Raw genomic sequence first — 20,517 nt, 5'->3', positions numbered from 1 at the left:
CCTTTTGCATCGGCGAATTCCCAGTATATTAGCATATCAATTTGCCAACTCTAAAAGTCATTTATCCCACAAAATCGCGGTTGTTTTCCATGTAACTTATCAAAACAATTTAATCTCTCCATATGGATCGATGTTGCAAGCAAAATTCAAATACTGCGAAACAACGCTTTTCGGTCCCCAAAACAGCAAAGCGTATTTAGTTCATGAAATTTTGATTTCTCGAATACGAAAATTCTATACGAAAATCTTTGAAGCAACTTATATAAAAGAATCAATGGAAATGCAAAATTTATTACCATATTTTCATACAATTCGGGTTCGAGGTTTCGCTCTCATCGAGCTACCGAATTTGGATGCTAATTGTAATGACAAAAAAAATAAAATGTTTGATAGTGTCGCATAGAAGGGTCTTTAATTAAATTGTACTTCAACATTGTCAATGGTTTACGCAATAAGGACACTATTTGTAGTAACAGAAAAACATGGATTTTTTACTTGATTTCTATTTATATAATACAGGCTGCATGAACTCCAAACGTTTTATTTGACCTACTGCATTCAATGATAAAGGTTTAGAATTAGTCTGCAATGAAATTTACGATATTTTTAATTAAACATTTATTGCAACGTAATATTTCTTACATAAATCCTATTTTCTAAAATGAGATTTTAACTAAGTTGCTACGTAGCGCAACGAGATTTTCATTAGTTTGGATAGTTGATTATATAAAAGATATTCTCCATCCAGACGGTGAAGCTGATCTGTAGGTTAGTCACCGAAACTGAAATCCATTAATTTGCAACTAACATATTGTCTGTAGTGATATCTACAAAGAACGTTAGTGCAGTTGTAAAAATGACTTACCTTTCAACTATTGATGATATTGAAGAGGAGACTTCATTTCTTGAATGTTCTTGAATGATGTTCATTACACATATTACAATGAAGACTATGAATAACTATGAAGATTACATTTTGAAAAGTAGGTCAAGCTCAAGGAAGTAGTCATAATATTCAAAGTACAATAGCATAATCTTGCCTTTGGTGATGTAAATTCATTTTTGATAAGTTTTGTCAGATCGTAATGGCATAGAGACATTATGGTAAACTTTGCTAAATGTTATTAAGATTTCTTTGAAATTTAATAAAGTATTATATGCAGAATGGAGAACAATTCCCTTTTGAGTCATGAATGCTTATTAGAAACTTCTTAACCTACATTAATCTAAATACCTTTCCATTTCTTTCGTGTTATTAGGATTTAAATAAGTGTTTATGTATAATTGTTTATGAAATTGTTAGTGATTTTGTTTTAAGCTGAATTGCTTCCTTTTGTTGAATAGCACATGTGGCAGCTGAACGCTGAATATGCTATTGATCTGAAATATTGCAAGGTTATTTTATTGAAAATTAGCAAACATATAATAAAAAGATTTTCCCCCAAAAGTGATCTATATGAAATACATTCAAAAATAGAGTATCCACCTGTTGTCGCTACTGCTGAGTCGTTCAGACACGTTTAAAAATACCTTTACATAAGTTTCAACAACTGATGATGATATAGATAATATGCGCGACAATTACTTGCCAAGTTATTTTGTTATTTTTCTGGAAAACAAAACATTCATAACGTAATAATTCGAATGTCCCGCAATCATGCAAATAAATTAGCCACATTTTTGTCGGCAGCATCTCTTTCTGATGGCGCATTTGTTCACATATTATTCACGTGGATGACAAAGAAGCTATTTGAACTCAGATAATAGAGATGGAACTGTTTGAAACAGTTTGATAAGCGTGCATGGCAAACAATTTTATTAATTTTCAAACAGAAATTTTCTCACCAAAAAAAACTTCTAATTCCAGTAAAATTGGTGCTGCTTTTGTTTATGCATTAAAGCAATTCTGATAATTTTGAAAATTTTTATTTAAGCAATTTCATTCAATAATAACTAACAACGGTTCAGAAATACCATATATTCAAAACGATTCGTTTTGATTACAAAGTTGAAACAATGTTGCTGTTTACAATACTTTTACAGATCCCAATATTGCTAAATTGCAATTTAAAGAGCAAATTTCTCACCAACCAAAATGAAATATGTATTAATATGATATTCAATTTCCTATCGAAGCATCGACTGAGCTGATCTGAAAGTTAATTAATTGAAATAAATGTGTTAGTTTTCAACAGACATATTGCTCAAGTCCTGCAAACATACTATACCTGCACAGAACCTTAGCTCAGTTATAAAAACAAATCCTACTTTAAAATGATCGATGATATTAAAGAGTAGAATTGAACGCGTTGCTTGTCTGATGATCATCACACGGATCTACTGAATAGCTAACTGACCATGAAGAGAACATTCTGAAATGTTGCATGATTAAGAGCAAGTGAATTACGCAAATAGCACATCATATTACCTTTAATAGAACGAAGAACTTTGACAGAGTAATGCCTTTTCAAAGTCTAATGAATAGCTAGGAACAAGCCACGACTTTAATTATTTATTATTCTGGACCGTTTTCCAAATGCACGTCTATTATTGTTCGACTCTTAATTCGCAGTGCAGTTCTAAAAAAATTTAAATAAATCCTGTGCAATGACGCACTGATTTGAGAAAAATTCCTTTTCATCACACCTTCTCTTATTTTAAACTGTTTGAATTATTTAAAATTGAACATAATCTGAACTGCAGGTTAGGCAAATGTCGACAAGAAATGACATAAAATATGTTTTTGTAATATAATCAAATAAAACGCTTTAAATAATTTAAAAATATGTTTATTATTTTGTAGTGTTATTTTCCTACTTCCTTATTATTATTATTATTATTATTAAAAGGACTAGCTTGAAAGCAAATCAAAACTGTAGCTTTTAATGACGCGCAAGTAGCATTGGTATGAATTTAATAAATGTTTTCCGAAAATTGAATGCTAAAATTTTTCTGTTGAAAAATTATAAATAAAAAGTTTAATTAATCATTTCCTGATATTTTTGTGAGTTGAATAAACTTACAATTAACATCTACGACTGACTAACTAATTAATGCCTTTGATCTTAGTTGTGCCTTTGTTAATATTTGCTTTATTGTTTGCTTAAGTACTGCATCGCAGTGCCTTTGGTTCGGAACCCCTTTTTACCCGATAATGTATGCAAATTTTATTCCACTGCTATACGTACGTATGCTTAAGTGGCTTTAGTTTCAATGGTTGTTAGCAAGACTGTATGCGTGTAAGCAAGAATAGGCAGGAACAATTTATCCGGTGATACAAGATATAGATAGGCCTTCTGTTCAGAAAAAGTGAACTTATTTTGAACTTACATTTCACATTTTCAGTTGCAAATTTATTTCGCACATCAAAATAGCTTCAATTATCGACTTAAAATTTGCCGTGGAAAAAAAAATCATCTAAGAAATGATGTTTCAACTCGAGCCTGTAGGATATGGCTTTCGTTTATTCGCTATCGATTCATTTGCAGAGTAAAGAACAAAAGTTTTTTTATCGATAACAAAAAGAATTATTTTTTTTAATTTCTGTTCAAATATTTCTCAGACATATTATTTTTCAATACAGACCGACTATTTCAAAATTTATATTTCAATTATGTTTTTGATAAAAGGCTTCTTCATTCTCTCTCTCTCTCCCACACTCGAGAAAGCTTGTTAGAAGTTGAAAAGAATAGATTAATAATTTAATAATAATAATAATAGCCGTTTTAAAAAGTTTTGACAAAGACCACTGTAGAAAATATTTTAGCAATCAGTGCAATGAGTAGTGGAGAATAAAACAAAAAAATATCTCTAAAAAATGACATTACAATTCGAATTGTATTTGGAAATCTGAAACAACAACAACATCGGTCAGCAATGATCTGGGATGAATCATTTCAGCATGCAAAATATGCCGAATCTCTGATCATTCAGGCATTCAAGTTTATTGAAAAACGGAAAGGAAAAAATCAAGTCAAACTATATAGATGAACAGTGCATTTTTTTGCATCACCTTTCAAACAGCTAAACTGACACTGCTGACAAACGTTCCCAGACTTCTGGAAGAGTGACACTGTGGAAGTTGATTTAAAGCTGCCAAGGCGGTGGTTTTATACCTGCGCATCAGATCATCCATTACAGCACCGCTGGCAACTAATGTCGGAAATAGTGGCTGAAAGTGAAACAAACCAATCATCGGTGAATTATAATTGTTTTACCATTAAAAATAGTATTAATTACTATGGAATTTGAATCGACAGCTTGAAATGGACCACTGGCAATGCTCAGCTTGAGCTGAAATACATTTAAAAAAACAACAATAAAATCGATCGATCAAATTGAAAATTCAAATTTCAATACAGTCAGTGCCAGAGCTGTGTATTTTGCAAACTGGAACGAGAGGGATTTTAAATTTTCATCAGCATCTACCAATTCAGCAGCTGAATAACAACAGTGAGCCAACAAACTAGCGATACCTCAAAAAAAAGAAAATGCATAATATAAAATCAGTAAACAGAATTTATTTTTAAAAAAAAGGAAAAAACAATCCACGCAAATAATAACTCAGGTAAGCTTTCTGTTCCCAAAGTTGGGGATCGACAAAGTGAAATGTTTCGGCAATGTCGCCGCCTGTATCGTCGTCGTCGTTGGGAATTTCTGCCAGTGACATGTCCAAAATTGCCTTGGATACATACTCGATCACTTTGGCATTTCCAATGTTGGCCAAAGCTAAACTGGCGTTGGCGAGCAAATAATCACCACCAAGCACGGCCATTCTGTTGCCAAGAGCCAAAAGCTGGCGGCTGTCTCCATGTTCTTGCTCTTGCTTGGTGGTAATAATACGATTCACAATTGATCTGTGAATGAAGTTGGCCGCGTAGATGATTTCACAAATTTCCGCAAGACTACACTGACTGAACGGAAAACATTCAATTAATCATCGTGATATTAATTAAAAAATAAACTACCTGTTCAACAGTGGACCCTTGCAATGACCATCGTCCAAATCGGCCAAATCGACCGTACTGTTCACCGTGTCCGATATGAGAAGTACTGTCGCACTCAGTGTTCTCAACACTTCGTGTCCGTCGTAGAGAAAATACCTTCACAAAAGCCGTATCAAATTTCATTTTTTTCACTTTTTTTATTTAATTAAAAACAAAACAAATTATTATACAATTATACATTTTTCACTCATATATTATATTACTCACTTGAGCGTTTTCAACAGCTTATGCTTTGAGCCGAGCAATTTCCGCACGCCGAGGGTAACACTGGCGACGTCGTTGTTCAGCAAATATTGTAAACTTGAATATGATCCTGAATGGGTTATCAATTTTTCTGCTTCTGACAGAAGATTTTTCCAATTTGTTCGCAACAACAGCGAAAACCACATATCTGTACGATGCTTTGTAAAATATTAAAAAATAGTTCACGTGAATGAATATGGAAGAAAAGCAAAAAAGAATAGTGAAATCACGCCAATAAAAAGCACAGTACAAATAATAGAAACATTTTAATCAAGACAAAAACTATACTACTCTACACATATAGCAAGTACAACAAATTATGCTAAAAAATGATGAACAATATTTTCAAGTGACTAGAACATCGGCAACAAACATATATCAGTTGTTCAATTTCAGAGTTTGCAAAAAGAATATCGCATTATACGTATACCAGAACAGCGAAGGCAAAATCAGCAGTCCGGCCAACTTGCTTACTTGGAACGTAAAACATGCTACAGTTGACGCACTCGAGCAAAGCATGGCTTCAATTTTCCTATACTAAAACGATACAACCGTTTGCAATTGAACACAAAAGTTTGTGAAAGTGACAAACAAAACTTACTAAATTTAACACATAAGGTCTCTGAAAACATACTGTAAGAGCTGAAGCGGCGTAAGTAGCGTAAAAAATCAACATTGATGCCAGTGCACATTTGGATATTGGTGTTTTAAATCCTGAAAAAAAGAATGAAAATCAGAAATTCAAAGAAAAAATTATAAAAAAATTACCGTCGCTAAATTTATACAACATATAATGCGATGCGGGAAGTGGCATGCCAACAACGATGTCAATTATTTGAGCTGTTGTTGTATTCGACAATAGACTATCCCATTTGGGTTTTTCCAAATTCTACAATATTACAGAAAATATTTACTGAAATCATTATTAAATAAAATCAACACAAATTATTATACGATACGGAAATGAAAATAATACACCAACTGTAAATAGAATATGCATTCTCATAAACTGAAAACTAAACGTTTACCAGAGAACAACAGTTGATAAGAGCAAAACATTTCCAATAAACTTCAACAACAAAACAATTCGTTTTATCAAATTCTTTCCAACATAAACTCATTTAAAGTCCACTACCATTGTCACCATCGTTGGTGCAAAATATTTTACATCTCAAAATAGCCTAACTAACATGAATTTTCAACGAATACTTGAAAAATGAAACATAAAGGATATATAAGAGAACAACAAACATTTAAAAAATCCAGTCCAACATCATTTCATGCATTAGTTTTCATTAATGTAAAAATAAAAAAAATATGCATACCATTATGTTAAACTGTATAATTCAAATAAACAGCCTTTGTGTCAACTTCTTAGAATAAAAAAGCATTTCTACTTACATTCCAAAAGTCAATAATATTCTGTTGATGTGAAACACATTTCCAATAATACCAGCTTGCCGAAGCCGGTATAATACTTGAACAAACCATAAAGCACAACTCACGTTTAGAAAAATCCGATATATTCATAAACGGCATGATGCGCAAGATGCTTTTCAAGCTTTTGACAAGTAAAGTAGAAATAATGATGCTCAGGATTTATTTACAGAAATTTAAAAAAGCGTAAATGGCTACACAAATACAGCGTAAATACGCGTAAATAGCGTAAATACAGAAACACAGTAGCACACTTTATCATATTAATAATTCTGAAATTCACTCCAACTTAATACGCTGAAAAAGAAACCAAAAATAATAATCAGTAATAAATTTGAATACATTTATTTACAAACATGAAAAAATCAACAAAAAAGTAATTATTTTTCAATTAAAACAGTATTCCAATAGAGCAGAAATGAGTGAATCTTGAATTTCTTTTTTTGAAGAAGAGGTGATGTAATAACAGAAATTGCAAAAATAGATAAATTTTTCATTAAAAAGAACACCAAGTAACCTATTTTTTCCATAAATTATGCTTTACACTTTTTTGAAAAACGGTTAAAAGTGGTACGTGATCAAAAATTAAAATAGATGCCTATGCAAATTGAATTCATCACATCTAGTGAAACGAATATTCGCATGCTGTCTATACGTAATTAGGGAAAAATTCAACCGACAATGAAAAATGAATGCATTCGATGAAGAAGAAAAAAGATTCATAAATCATGAGAAAAAAACATCATTTACAATATTAATAAGTTGTCTTTGGAAATTTTAATTACAGTACTTATTTATTACACAATAGTAATAATGTTTTCATTCCATAAAGTGTTCAAACTGTTGCTCCAGTGTAAATGATGCGCAAATTCACAGTTTGTAATTTTTCACTTATCATCGCGATAATAATTGTTTGTCACATTTCATTAAGTTGAATAAAGAAGATTGATTTATAAGAAAAGTTCCACTTAAATGATCAAAATTGAAAAATCACAATAACAGCAACAAGAAGAAGAACATATCGTTGCAGAAAAGAAATCAAATGCTATGCAACAGTTGAAAATTTTCTGCAAATCACATGCACGTTATCAAAACTTTTTACGCAATAAAACGTACATTAAATAAATACTCTGTGGAAAAGTTTATCTGCCATGTCGATGGACAAATATTTAATTTAGAAGCAAAACATATCTGAGCATATATTATTAACAAATCAACTATGAGCGGTGACTAGCTAGCTAATGAATGGAATGGTCCGTCGTGGTGAATTGAATATGCAGCACAGCTAAAAAGTGAAGTGTACCAGAACAATGGTTCATGCAAATCAATTTTTCGACTGGCACTTCGTCATATTTTTACCCTTGCTCCGTTGCCACCAAATCACAGTCAAGCGTCAGTTGAACGTTATCCCATGTGCCCCTGTGGCATACATCTTCAACGCGTCGGTTATCGATAACCAAGGCAGAAGTTGTCACCAGCAAATTGCCACGGTTGCTTGCCGTGGTCTCTGCGAATCATACGAGGTAAATTTCTGTAATTAAAACCCCTCTGATATTGTATTTTATTCCCAGCTGAATTCAAGCAAACATGGACAAAGTTAAATGTTTTAAAATCTTCATCATCACTTGATCAGATCAGATCTGATCTGAAAAAAAATCCAATTCCAACAAAAGTGATATCTAATTTACATATCATTGTTAGAGTGAACAATTTTCTGCTTTGTTTAAACGAATTTTGAAATTTAATACATCTGATGATTAGAAAAATTGACTAAACTTTCAAATTGAAAAAAAGCTTAACTTCCTTAGAGTTCAGATTACAGAATTCCAGAGTCGGTTGTTTTCAAATATTCCAAATGTGATTACGAACAATTTGAGCGACGTGTCACTTTGCTGAGCAATTGTGATGCTGATATCGACCCCGGAGTGCAGCTTTACCATTATGACGAAGCAATTAGCTGTTCTTGCAAAAGGTAAAAGTGGAATTTTCCATCAAACAATTCAAACATCCATCACCCCCCCCCATCTATTTGCACCTGCAATTGATTTTCTTTATTGAATATTTTTTCAGCTGTATGTCATTCGACGACGATTGCATGCTGAAGTTTACACGCAATCTTCACTTCAAATCTTCGGGCGTCGTCATTTGACAGCAAATACTACGCCGTTCAATACACAAGCAAATCGTTGAATAATATAATTATTAATGAATTATAATTTACAAAGTTACACTTTGGCAATCCACTTCAAAAAGCAAGCAATTTAACAGTAAATCACGCCAACCACACCCACACCCACACACAACACATACATCTAGTTACCATGTGATATTTCCACTTCCTATTTGCAAACACACGAATATAAATAAATAAATAAATAAATGCTTATTTATATAATCTGAAATGTGGAAGTATAAAAAATTAATTTTCAAAGTAAAAACATTCTTATGTTTTTAAATAATTAATAATTTCACACGAAGAGATGAAATGCTACATTCGTAATAGCAAGAAGTGTGATCATATAGCTCGACTAAATAATAAGCAAGTACGCGTACTGCAATAATAATCCCTCCAGGCAGAAAACGTTTCGCCTGCTTGCTTTGACAATGATACTATTCTCAAGCTACACAATTCTGACACTGCTAATTGTAATCAAGACCACCATTCACGGTGATAAGCCTCCACGTTGTCAAGTACGACAGTATAATTTCACCGCAGTGAAGCAAGATTCAAATGGAAAGCAATGCCGTGGAATGGTCAGCACCTACGCCTGTTACGGTACATGTGACACGTCAGAGGTGATATGCTGCTAATAATTTTTAAGCAATAAATATTTCATCGAATTAACTATGGTGAACGTAAAAATTAAAAGAAAATAATTAAAACGATAGAATTTGTTGAAGAATTTATGTGTTTATTTTAAATGCTTAAATTTTATACATGTTTCTGCAGATTGGAACGCATGAATTTCCATATTCAACATGGAAAAATGTAGTGTGCACTTATGTCAAGAAAAAACGACAAACAGCAGAGCTGACAAATTGTGATGACGATGTGGAACCAATGACAAAATATTACCATTATTTGGAAGCGGAAAACTGCAAATGCAGACGGTAAGCGCTCAGCTATAATTTCACTTCACGACTTACAAGTTCAGAAACTAATCAATTAATTATCTTATTCAATTTTAATTTTCAAATTAATAAATGATTGATTCAAGCATCTGAATATTAAATTATTTCCGAATTTTCATTGATTCTAATTAAATAATCTTTTTTTAATAAATAATAACATTAAAGTTGTCTTTTTAAAATAAATACCATAACAAGAGAACATTTTTTGAAGAACCATTTCGTAAGAAACGTTTTTCGAGGAGCGTTCGAAAAAAAAACTTTTTTTAAAAATATCATTAATTCATTTAAATTTAAATTTCTTAAATTTCCGATTATGTTCCATTGTCGTCGAGTTATCGCTTTTATGCTATTTTAGATGCAAACGACCGAACATGTCCTGCAACAACATTTTCACATAGCAATGAAACAAGATTTTCCATCAAACTGAACAGTTCCGCCTTGCAAAAAAAGGATATTCAATATTTTCTTTGATATTTACACAGAATATTTTTATTTTAATGTAAATTTAATATTTATTATGAGATTGAAATTTTTCAAATAAACTGCTAGCAATTTTATATGTTCCAAATAACGGGACCGACTCGGATGAGAAATTTTATATTTTCAAACTTCACCTTAAACCCGTGTGACCGAAGAAAGTTCAAGCATTGCCGAATTAGTGTCGTTTTCATTTTTCAACTATTCTGGTCAATGAAATCAATAGAATAATGCTTTGACCAATAAGCGACGCTTCATTTGATTATGTTAAAATTTAATCTTACATCATCTACTGGAAGAAAACAAAAAATCCCACTCGAATTTTCATCCGAGTATATATCATGTTTGATAAAATAGATGAAATCTGTCGATGAGAAAGTCAATAACTTTAAATTATACTCCAAACATCATCACATCAAACATTAGAGCATAGTTTATAGTTTACAAGATGACAGCTGTCCAAAATTAAGCCATAAAATGAAACAGAACGGCACAACGGAAAAACGGATTCTTTGGCAACGTCAATCTTTCTCTGATATGCATTTAATGTTCTCTTCTACAGGGAATACATTTCAACCTATATTTTATTTAACATGTCTCATTTTGCTTGGCTCAATTCAATGCTCAATCAGTGAATTATTTTCAACAAATAATAATCATAATCATAATCATAATTGAAAACAAAAAAAATTATAACTCAATACGGTACAAATTGAAAACTTCAAAGATCTAACAGTATCAAAGTGACAAATAAATATACTGATTTACCATTTTACACTGCTAATCCCATTTGAATAACAAATGCCTTCTTTTGTACAATATACGATTCAAACGCTATACATAAATCATTACTAAACAGAAATGTTAACAATCGGAAATGTAAAAAATTTTCTTACTTGCCGAATTTTTTCATTTTACAAATGAAATCTACTTTCATTATTCAATTTAATTTTCTTAAAAATCAACTTATACCAAACACAAACATGCTATTGTCATCTGTTTGTTTGTAGCATTTCACAAGTAAAATATTCTAATCATCTGATGACCAGTGAAAAAAATTATCCAATTTTTTTTAAATTTAATCAATAAAACTACTCTCATTTTCTCTCTGTAAAATATAAAATAATTTCAGCAACAATATAATATGTGTGATATTTAAACGACGGGACGGCAAATTTAAAATTCCATATATAGTTGTTCACTTTTAAAATGATTAATTAAATAAATGTAGAATAAATTAGAAATTCTTTCTCTATTTCTTCCGTCAAGAGAATAACAAAATCTTTTTTTTCCCAAGCATTATCAGTTTAGTCAGTGTGAAAAGATATACTTTTAGATAAATTTCAACTCATTGCAATTGTAAAAGAAAAACCTGACAAAGCATCAGCAGAATAATCTGTGGTGTCAATTTATTATCGCTTCATTATGAAAAAAAAGAAGCAAAATATTCCTGATTATATCATCAATCAAGCAATGCATCTGTACAAATTGGATTAAAATTCAAATGAAATATTAATTTAATAATGAATATCAAAAATCGATCATAAAAAGAAATTTTCCAAAAATGCAGAGTATATATGTATTTGAATTTGAATGTCGCAAGCACACCTTAATTCAGCTGCATTTAATATGCTCAATTTGCTGACTGTCAGTCAGTCAACTGCTGCAATTTCATAAATTTCCATATTCTCCTATCACAAAGATACACCTCATATAGCATAAGATGCCTGGCAATCCATCTTCTTCGACTGACGGTCCCAGTTTGCCAATTGACTTGTGCAGGAACATCAATAAACGCACTTCACTTATATTATACATATATATATATATATATATATCAACCGGTGAATATAAATGAATAAATAAATTTGTATATTGGAAACATTTAAAAAATAAAAAAAGCAAAATTTTTTGAACAACTGACGTGCTTGAATGATGACAACTTGTGAAGCTAGATAACAATTATGAGTGAGGAAAGAAAAAATCAAACTTAAAACTGAGCATGAATAATGTTAGCAATAAATGAGCAATTAGTCACCTGTTTCGAGAGAGTTTCAATCGCAAATGAGATCAACTTTTCTTTCAGTGAAACTTTTCCTCAAAAACTTACTTTGCATACATATATTTTTTTTTGTTTTACAATTTAACCAAACTTTAAAAACCTAAAACCCCTGTTGATTGATTTGGGAAGTGAATAAAAAAAATTCCACCATTTTCTACACATGCTTTTATGAAATTTTCCAAAATAAAAATAAAAATTCAAATGACTAATATTGTTCAGATAAAGAAAACATTTTGATGTACAAGTTTTCAATTAAGCCTTCCCAATTTAGCACTTTTACATCAAGATAATATGCGAACTGAAAACTTTTTTAAGAAAAAATAAGAACACAACAATACAATGTATTTTAAAGACTTAAAAGTTCATTTAAAAAAAATCATAAGAATAAAATAGCATAAAAACAAAAAGAAAAAACCATTATCAACGTGTTTGAAAGTCGAGTGGCAAAACCTGGTGAACCGGCAGACGTTGGTGAATTATTTCGAATAATACAAGGGGATGGACAATTTGCATGAATAGAAAAAGGTTCGACATTCTTCACAAATAGAACAATGGAAATGATTTCCTCGCTGTTGACCAAGTTTGAACGTTGAACAACCATTTCATTTAAATTTCATTCTTCCCTGCCCTATATATTTCTTGGAACAAAACACACAAAAGTGACGCAAATTGTTCAAAGCGTGTTCAGTACAATTTGCCTGTTCAAAAATACAAATTTTTCAATTACTCAAAATATATCCCTTGAAATACTTGAAATGGAACAATTGAATTTCTGTTTTCTCAACATTTCCTACTGCTATGAAGAGAATGATATTGTCAGATAAATATAAATAAATATATATATATAAAGCAAATAATCAATTTCTACAGCTGCTATATGTATGCCGCCTGGCACTCCTCTCCTTTTCACCCCTCATGCAGCTACCCCTCTAGAAAAAAATTTTTTTATTTCAACATATCATAATGTATTGTTGGAAAAATTCATTGGACCCAAGTATCAATAAATCAAATCAAAACTTTGCAACTAAAATCATAATGAAAAAAAAGAGTAAATAATTTCATCGTTAAAAACATTTCTGCTTTTTATATCCCACAAATTACACATATATAATAAGGAAACTGCTACGAGAGTTTGCTAATTACTTTTTCTTTTATTTTTTTTGTTCAGCTTTTCCTTGTCTCGTTATTGATCAAAATGACAAGCTGAAATTTCATCAAGTCATCAAAGACTGAACCTATTGAAATTCAAATCCACCGCCGACAATTGCGCATCATTTTACAAGAAGCTTGTTCCATGCTTGCTGGCGTGCATGGATCTGTCAGGTGGTTAATCTGGGAAATTTGAAATTTCAATCGCGTCCTCAGACAACATTTCACGTCATCTCACGCAGGATGATGCGCTTTGAAATGAATTTTAAATTAAAGAAAAAACAGTAACAGTAAATAAATAAATAAATCAACACATCCAATGTGAATTGTTTATTCTGTCAAACTTTATTTAAATATATTTTTGTTTACAGACGGTAAAAGCCGTCTGAAGTGCCAATCGATTTTCGTGAAAATCTAAAATTCCCAACTTGCAACACGCACATGCTGTGAACATTGGAATTGATCACTGATATGTAGAAATTGGCAAAAAGTTAGGATCGTTTTATTTTTATTTCGTCAATCGAAAAATCAAGTCAATACAATCGTCGATGAAATATTCATGCTTAAATTCTAACGCAAATAGAGCTGCGAAATTGAAAGCATAAACCCCTTAAAAATAACAATATTTTCAATTCTGTGTTTCATATTGCTAATTATATTAATTTCGAACTGTATCACTACAACCTTTACAATATTGAAGTTAAGATATTACAAACAAACATACGTTATTACATCTTGGATATATAATTTAAATATTTATAGTCACTGTTACCTTTCTCCATGCTTGCCTCCCACTAACCTCTTGTCCACCCCTCATCAACTTCGACTTTCTGACAAACGTCAGAGTAACATATTATCATGCTTAGTTTTTTCACACCATGATTTTCAAACAAAAACTGTAAAATTACCAACAATCTATTTTTTTCCATATTTAAATATTTTATAATATAAATAAATTCTTTCCTTGAAAAAAAAATCAACAAGATCACAATTGTAAAAACTACTTTTCCATTCACTTGGTACAAAAAGTACTGCTCATTCCATAAATGCTCACAACATTGACTGACAAGCTAACATATTCAGCGAAATATCAGAAACACAGCGAAAAATAAACATACGTGCGTAGCGATGCTAGATAGAAAGTGAAAATTACAATTTTTATTTTTTTGAACGTAACACTCCACCCCGTGACAAGTATCATCACGCATAATATGGAATATTTAAGAACTTTCAGTATCATTTATCAATATTCATATTAATAATTCACGTGAAAACAAAGTAAAACCGATTCAGTTAATTGTAATTAAACAAATATTATAATTAATTATAATTAATTGTCCGGAAACAAATGTCACAATGTCATTGGTATGATCATTGACAATAAATAATACTTGGTCTAGTAGTAATTTGTAATAAAATTCAATCAAAAATATTCCCGGCGATTAATTCGGTTATGTGATGATGATCCATATCGAGCTTGTATCAAAAAGGTAAGCTTGAAGATTATCTTCACAAAAGCCGCGCGTGTTTACGGGCAATGTGAGAATTGGGGGCCATTGTTCAACAATGACCGATGACCGACAGTCGTGCTGAGAAAGGGCAAAAAAGCCAAAGCCAATGAAAACAGATTCACGATGATCCACTGTGGCTTATTGCTGGGGTATGTTGACCGACCGATAAGAAGAGCGGCGCCGGTTCGGCGCCACGGACGCGTCCGGCACAAGCAGTGGACAAAAGTGGACACGAGTCGCTTTTTTTTCCAAACTCGGACAACAAGCACAGTCGAGACGTGACCAGTGGATTAGTAGAACACTGGCCCTGGACCGGCAAGCAAATTTCCCAACCGAACCACTGAACACAAAGCCACAGCGGAGCCCTGCAGGGGGCGCCAGGCGACTCGCCTACGCGTAAGCCGATTGGTCTGTTGGAACCGCCGCTCTGAAGTGGCCAAGCGTAACTTTTTCAACACGTCAGCCGCCGAATTAGCAGGCCATCGAGTCAGTCATTGTGTGTGTATGTGACACAAGCAGGTCGCCGCCGCCTTGCTGTCGATTTTGCTTCTGTCTGTCATTTTATTTATTAATAATATTTTTTCCATTCTATCACACAGCTAGACCAACTAGCTGAATTTAGCTATTGCTTTGTCACATTTTGAAAATTCACTTTTGTTAATTTTTTGTTTCAAATTAACAATTTGCCAGGTTTAATTTGCCTGGATAAAACAACACTGCTGCCGCCACTGCTTGTTACTGCAACTACTGCTGTTCCCGCTGCTGCTGCTTGTTGCCGCTGCCGTCGTCGTGGTTGTTGTTGTTGTTGCTGCTGCCGCTGTTTGCTGTTTACTTCTTTCTTGTTTGCTGCTGTTTCTGCCAATTTTTTCCTCCACATCCACCTTCACCTTCTCCTCACCACGACCATTACAACCAACCATAAGCATCATCACCAAACAGCTTGTTGTTTTTGGCTTTTCCTCCCGTTGAAAAGCCACCATTGTGATTATTGACAAGAATGAACGGCAAAGGACCACTGGCTTCGTCATTTCATACGGATGATCCATCGGTACCGCCAATCAAATGCGTTCTCGTGGGCGACGGTGCCGTGGGTAAAACAAGCCTCATTGTCAGCTACACAACCAACGGTTATCCACAAGAATACGTGCCAACCGCTTTTGACAACTACTCTGGTAAGTGGATTTTTTCTTTGAAACAATCAATTGTCGAAGAAAGTAAAAGTTAAAAAAAAGAATTCCACAAATTGCTTTCCAGCAGTGTAACAGTGGTGGTAGTTGTTGTTGTTGTGTGTAGCATGTTTGAATAGCTTCCAAAAAAACCAGTACACGTGATACTGTTGTTGTTTACCAAATTTGGTCAACAACAACAAGTTAGCATGTACTGATTCTTTTCCCTTTACATTAAATTCCCCTCAGAGTTATTATTAATAATTTTTCTTGCTCTCTTTTTTAAATGTGAAAATTTAAATAATACTATAAATAGTCTGTCCATCGAGCAGGTGGTGTCAACCACTTGAAAACTGTGCTGCCAAGTATTGCTGGTAAAAAGGATGACGCAATTTTTTCAAAGCACAACTGTCTGATGCAAGCGGCGTGTCTCTTGAAATACGGCTGCTGCCACAACTCTCCAACACACGGCCAAGCATTGTTTGCATTGGTTGAATGATAAAATCAGCGAGACGCAATTTCATCTCAAACAAACACATCTGCCGGTTTTTCAAACCAGACATTTTATTCCAAGCAAATTTCATTCTCAAGATTGCATATTATTTATTATTGGTTGAAAATATGTCGCTTAGAAAATCCGTGAGGAGGTTTTATTTTTTCTTGTTTTTTTTTCGGCTACCACCATTTTACTTATCATCTAGCAGTCAAGTTAATGATGATGATGATGATGATGCCAGTCAATGAATGACTTGTGATTAAGCATGTAAAAAGTTTCACTGATGACTAATTTACACAAACAATGACATTAAAAACAGGAAGGGTATGCCCAAGGCTGAGAGCTTAGCGGAAATATCACCCATCATACTCGCATCATCTACTGTACTTATAATAAATATTTCTCTCTCTCTCTTTTTCAATCATCTCTTTCAGCCTAGCATCATCCTACGCGTCATAAACTCTAACTGCTAGCTATGTAAATTTCTACTACAGTGGAAAATAATGCTGTAACATTTTGTGAACGGCCTGTCTTCAAATATTCTTCTCAACCACTTCTCCCGCTCTTTTGTAATAGATATTGTCAACAGATTGAATGACTGACTGATAAAACTGTTTTCACAGCCGACCTCGGCTTATTGTTACTTTTGCACCTTTTCAACAATTGGCAATTGTTTAATTTGCGCGCGAAAATGACATACAACGCTCCAAAAGCTTTTCTCACAGTTGAAGATTACATCAAGGAATGTGTTTGCATAAGGGCAGATAAAATGACATTAAAATAGCAAACCGATTGTGTAATGGAGTTCAAACAAAATGGAATTTCCAGTACAGCTGTTATCACTAAAATTTACCTACAAAATTAACTGGTCATCGATTTATTATTTGCATCAGAAAATGTTCTAATCTTATGACAGTAGAAAGATGTGGACAAACTAATATGCCTGACATTGTATAGATGTTGACAAAAAACGCACATACCTTTCTACTGAGTGGGGTGAGAGGGGGTGGAATTTATAAGAAATGAAATTAATTTTTTTTCTCAAATCAGTTTACGCTATTCTTCACTGTTTCTTGTTTGAAATTCATTTTACTACTGTGTACTACATTTATGGACACAGGAAGATCAAAGATTGCGCGATTGGATTGTATGTCAAGTGTTGTGAATGGAAAAAAAACTAGATTCACAATTTAAAGGCTACAATTGCTTTAAATGAGATGATATTTGGCTAGACTTCAGCAACCAACATCCATCTATCCCTTTCTGTCAACATCTCACACGAACCCATTAATACATACATGCATTATGTAGATATAAATATAAATATATATATGGATTTACTACAATTTTTTTATTTTTATTTTTTAGTACACGTAACGGTTAACGATCAGCCAATTCGATTACAACTGTGCGATACTGCGGGTCAGGTAAGAAAGAATCGGTTTATTTTATTTTATTTTATTAACTTGGTCATCTAATATTGTGATCAAATATTGTTTTCCCACGGTAAAAGCAAACCAACCAAGCATTACATTTATTGCACAAGAATGTTTTAAAGTTGTTGTTGTTGTTGTTGTTATTCATTTGTTATGCGCATATGTTAGATCGTAAAATAGGAAATAGGAGAAACATCCGTTATCGTTCGCTGGAAAAGTTGCGCATCTGAACGTTGGGTGTTCCACGACCCGCCTGGGTCGGTCATTGGTTAATAATTAAGACGTCCCGTTTGACAAGCTTGACCTGCAAATGGGGTCGTTGTATTATCATTCAGCTAGCAGCTGCTTGCTCTGTGCACGGCCGCCGGAGGTCATTTTCTATTTGCACTAGATGCGAGTGGGCCGTTGGTTCGGAAATTTACTGTCTGCTTAATGTGTACAAAGCGAACGGTTGATGTGTGCACAGTTGAAAAGCGCTCGTCAGCGATGCTGTCCAGCAGCCCGTATTAATCCCCCTCCTCTTTTCTCTTATCTTTAAGCGAACAACATTTCACCATTCCTAGTTGTAAGCAATTTTACAAAGCTTACGTCACGCGTGCTACATATATAATAACACCTCTTACAACAAAGAACTGCTTTATAAACACAAATAATACCATCAAAAACACACACAAAAGGGTGATTGTGACACTGAAAATGTTTCTAAAAAAGCGATGACAAAATAATCGCTCATTTCCGTTTACAATTTCCACATTGTAAGTAAGACATGTGCAATTAATTTCCTGCAAAATATCATTATTATTTTTGCAAACAGTTTGCAAATATAAATGTATATTTAAAAAGGAATCACTGATGACATTTCTGCAAACGCATGGATGGCGTTTTTCTAATAATCAAATATTTTCCAATTTGCATTCCATTTTTGACAATTCTTATATACGTATGTATCTTCTTATATACTTTGTGTTCCATTTTGCGCAGTTGTTAGAGTGACTTTTATCGACTAGAGGGAATAATGCAAATTGGATTGTTGAAAAATGATGAAGACGATGGATGTCGTTGCAAACAAAATTTTCAGTTTTGTCAATTTTTCAATCAGCAACACATTCGCATCTTTTCTCCAAACAGAAAATAAGGCAGATGTTTCCTTCCGTCGTCGGGTCGTTAACGGCTCATTGTCCGAATACGGATTCCAATTAGCTTCGAATAGCCCGTAAGGCGTCCAGTAGAAACGATCGATAAGGTGGGCAATGAAAATGCTAATTTAAGAGCCTGGATAATAAGCGAGCCAACAGTGGTCTAGTAGGTCTCTTTCGAATCACTTTGGAGAGCAGCAACAGCCACAGCAGCAGCAGCAGCAGCAGCACTAGCAGCTGTGCTGCCAACTCGCAAATCACCAGAAGATTGGAAGAAAGATTCGAAAGCAAACACCGTCAAAAATCGAATCAATACAAACAAGCTTTCTCACAGAACAGTTTTCTATAACTAACTAGACCTTTCGATCCTCCTCCAACAAGTTTTTATTCACATCAAGAAATTCTTCATCCTATGTTTGCCTTAATACATCACGTCTCATATTCATGCAATGTATCTCATATTTTCTGTCAAGCAAATAGTTTTGAAATAAGCTGTCCCTTTGGCGAAATCGATTCTCACGAATTTAATAATAACTAATTGATTGATTAATAATTTTTCCAAAATGGATTTGTTCATTGGAATGAATATTTTCACCAGTTTTATACAATGATTTTTACAGCTCACACATAATCTGCTTGTCTTTCTCAATTTTCATTGCTAATTGAGAAAAAAAAAGAGAATTTTTTTCTTAATCATTTCAATCTACTTGAAATGCATGAAATCAGTTAGATATGTGTGGATGAAAAACGATGAGCATGAATGACGAAAACTGCACAACTGACGCGTCTAGCAACAAAATACGCAAAATCCACTTATTATAAAAATACCCCAAACGGAACTCTTTATTTCGTTGTTAATTTTTTCAATAAGCTTGAACCATTTTTGTTGATATAAAATTAGTTTTAACAAAGCCAACGTATTAACCCATTCACATTCACAGTTCTTCAAATGTGATGTAATTGCAGGAAGATTTTGATACCCTACGCCACTTATGCTACCCGAATAGCCACGTGTTTTTGTTGTGCTTCAGCGTTGTGTGCCCAGCTTCGTTTAGCAACGTTCAGCAACGCTGGTTGCCTGAGATCCGGCGCTATTGTCCCCGTGCACCTCTAATACTGGTCGGCACGCAGTGTGATCTACGTACAAATATTCAAGTTTTATTGGATCTGAATCGTTTCCGTGAAGCACCGGTTAGTGTGGCCGATGCCCAGCATGTGGCCAAGAAAATCAACGCCATCCAATATGTGGAATGTTCAGCGTTGACC

General features: G+C 33.2%; 7 protein-coding genes across 7 annotated transcripts; 4 read left to right on the top strand and 3 right to left on the bottom strand.

Annotated features, from left to right (window-relative positions):
* Positions 1-1,299: 1,299 nt before the first annotated feature.
* Positions 1,300-2,328, bottom strand: Tsp_08291 (PDZ domain protein). Its single transcript, XM_003375245.1, has 3 exons — positions 2,229-2,328; positions 2,088-2,152; positions 1,300-1,380 (listed from the first exon to the last, which is right to left on the bottom strand). Exons 1-3 carry the CDS (start codon positions 2,326-2,328, stop codon positions 1,300-1,302), a joined length of 246 nt encoding a protein of 81 aa, XP_003375293.1.
* Positions 2,329-4,015: 1,687 nt separating this feature from the next.
* On the bottom strand, positions 4,016-6,788 carry Tsp_08290 (decaprenyl-diphosphate synthase subunit 2). Its single transcript, XM_003375244.1, has 8 exons — positions 6,651-6,788; positions 6,018-6,138; positions 5,851-5,963; positions 5,214-5,407; positions 4,968-5,102; positions 4,703-4,913; positions 4,240-4,293; positions 4,016-4,171 (listed from the first exon to the last, which is right to left on the bottom strand). Exons 1-8 carry the CDS (start codon positions 6,786-6,788, stop codon positions 4,016-4,018), a joined length of 1,122 nt encoding a protein of 373 aa, XP_003375292.1.
* Positions 6,789-7,996: 1,208 nt separating this feature from the next.
* On the top strand, positions 7,997-11,503 carry Tsp_08289 (glycoprotein hormone beta-5). The gene is made up of 5 exons (XM_003375243.1): positions 7,997-8,209; positions 8,495-8,658; positions 9,260-9,482; positions 9,637-9,797; positions 11,428-11,503. Exons 1-5 carry the CDS (start codon positions 7,997-7,999, stop codon positions 11,501-11,503), a joined length of 837 nt encoding a protein of 278 aa, XP_003375291.1.
* A 3,632-nt stretch (positions 11,504-15,135) lies between these two features.
* Positions 15,136-15,997, bottom strand: Tsp_08288 (centrosomal protein). Its single transcript, XM_003375242.1, has 2 exons — positions 15,905-15,997; positions 15,136-15,357 (listed from the first exon to the last, which is right to left on the bottom strand). The coding sequence occupies exons 1-2, from the start codon at positions 15,995-15,997 to the stop codon at positions 15,136-15,138; spliced, it is 315 nt and encodes a 104-aa protein (XP_003375290.1).
* A 17-nt stretch (positions 15,998-16,014) lies between these two features.
* Positions 16,015-16,682, top strand: Tsp_08287 (GTP-binding protein RHO5). The gene is made up of 2 exons (XM_003375241.1): positions 16,015-16,189; positions 16,516-16,682. Exons 1-2 carry the CDS (start codon positions 16,015-16,017, stop codon positions 16,680-16,682), a joined length of 342 nt encoding a protein of 113 aa, XP_003375289.1.
* Positions 16,683-17,789: 1,107 nt separating this feature from the next.
* On the top strand, positions 17,790-18,570 carry Tsp_08286 (hypothetical protein). Its single transcript, XM_003375240.1, has 4 exons — positions 17,790-17,835; positions 18,048-18,106; positions 18,296-18,376; positions 18,397-18,570. Exons 1-4 carry the CDS (start codon positions 17,790-17,792, stop codon positions 18,568-18,570), a joined length of 360 nt encoding a protein of 119 aa, XP_003375288.1.
* Positions 18,571-19,155: 585 nt separating this feature from the next.
* On the top strand, positions 19,156-19,604 carry Tsp_08285 (hypothetical protein). Its single transcript, XM_003375239.1, has 2 exons — positions 19,156-19,328; positions 19,445-19,604. Exons 1-2 carry the CDS (start codon positions 19,156-19,158, stop codon positions 19,602-19,604), a joined length of 333 nt encoding a protein of 110 aa, XP_003375287.1.
* Positions 19,605-20,517: the final 913 nt, after the last annotated feature.

Source organism: Trichinella spiralis, assembly GCF_000181795.1.
Source record: "Trichinella spiralis strain ISS 195 chromosome Unknown Scfld5, whole genome shotgun sequence".
Lineage (NCBI taxonomy): Eukaryota > Metazoa > Nematoda > Enoplea > Trichinellida > Trichinellidae > Trichinella > Trichinella spiralis.
The sequence above is the reverse complement of the archived record's forward strand: the minus strand, read 5'-3'. Positions and strand labels throughout refer to the sequence as shown.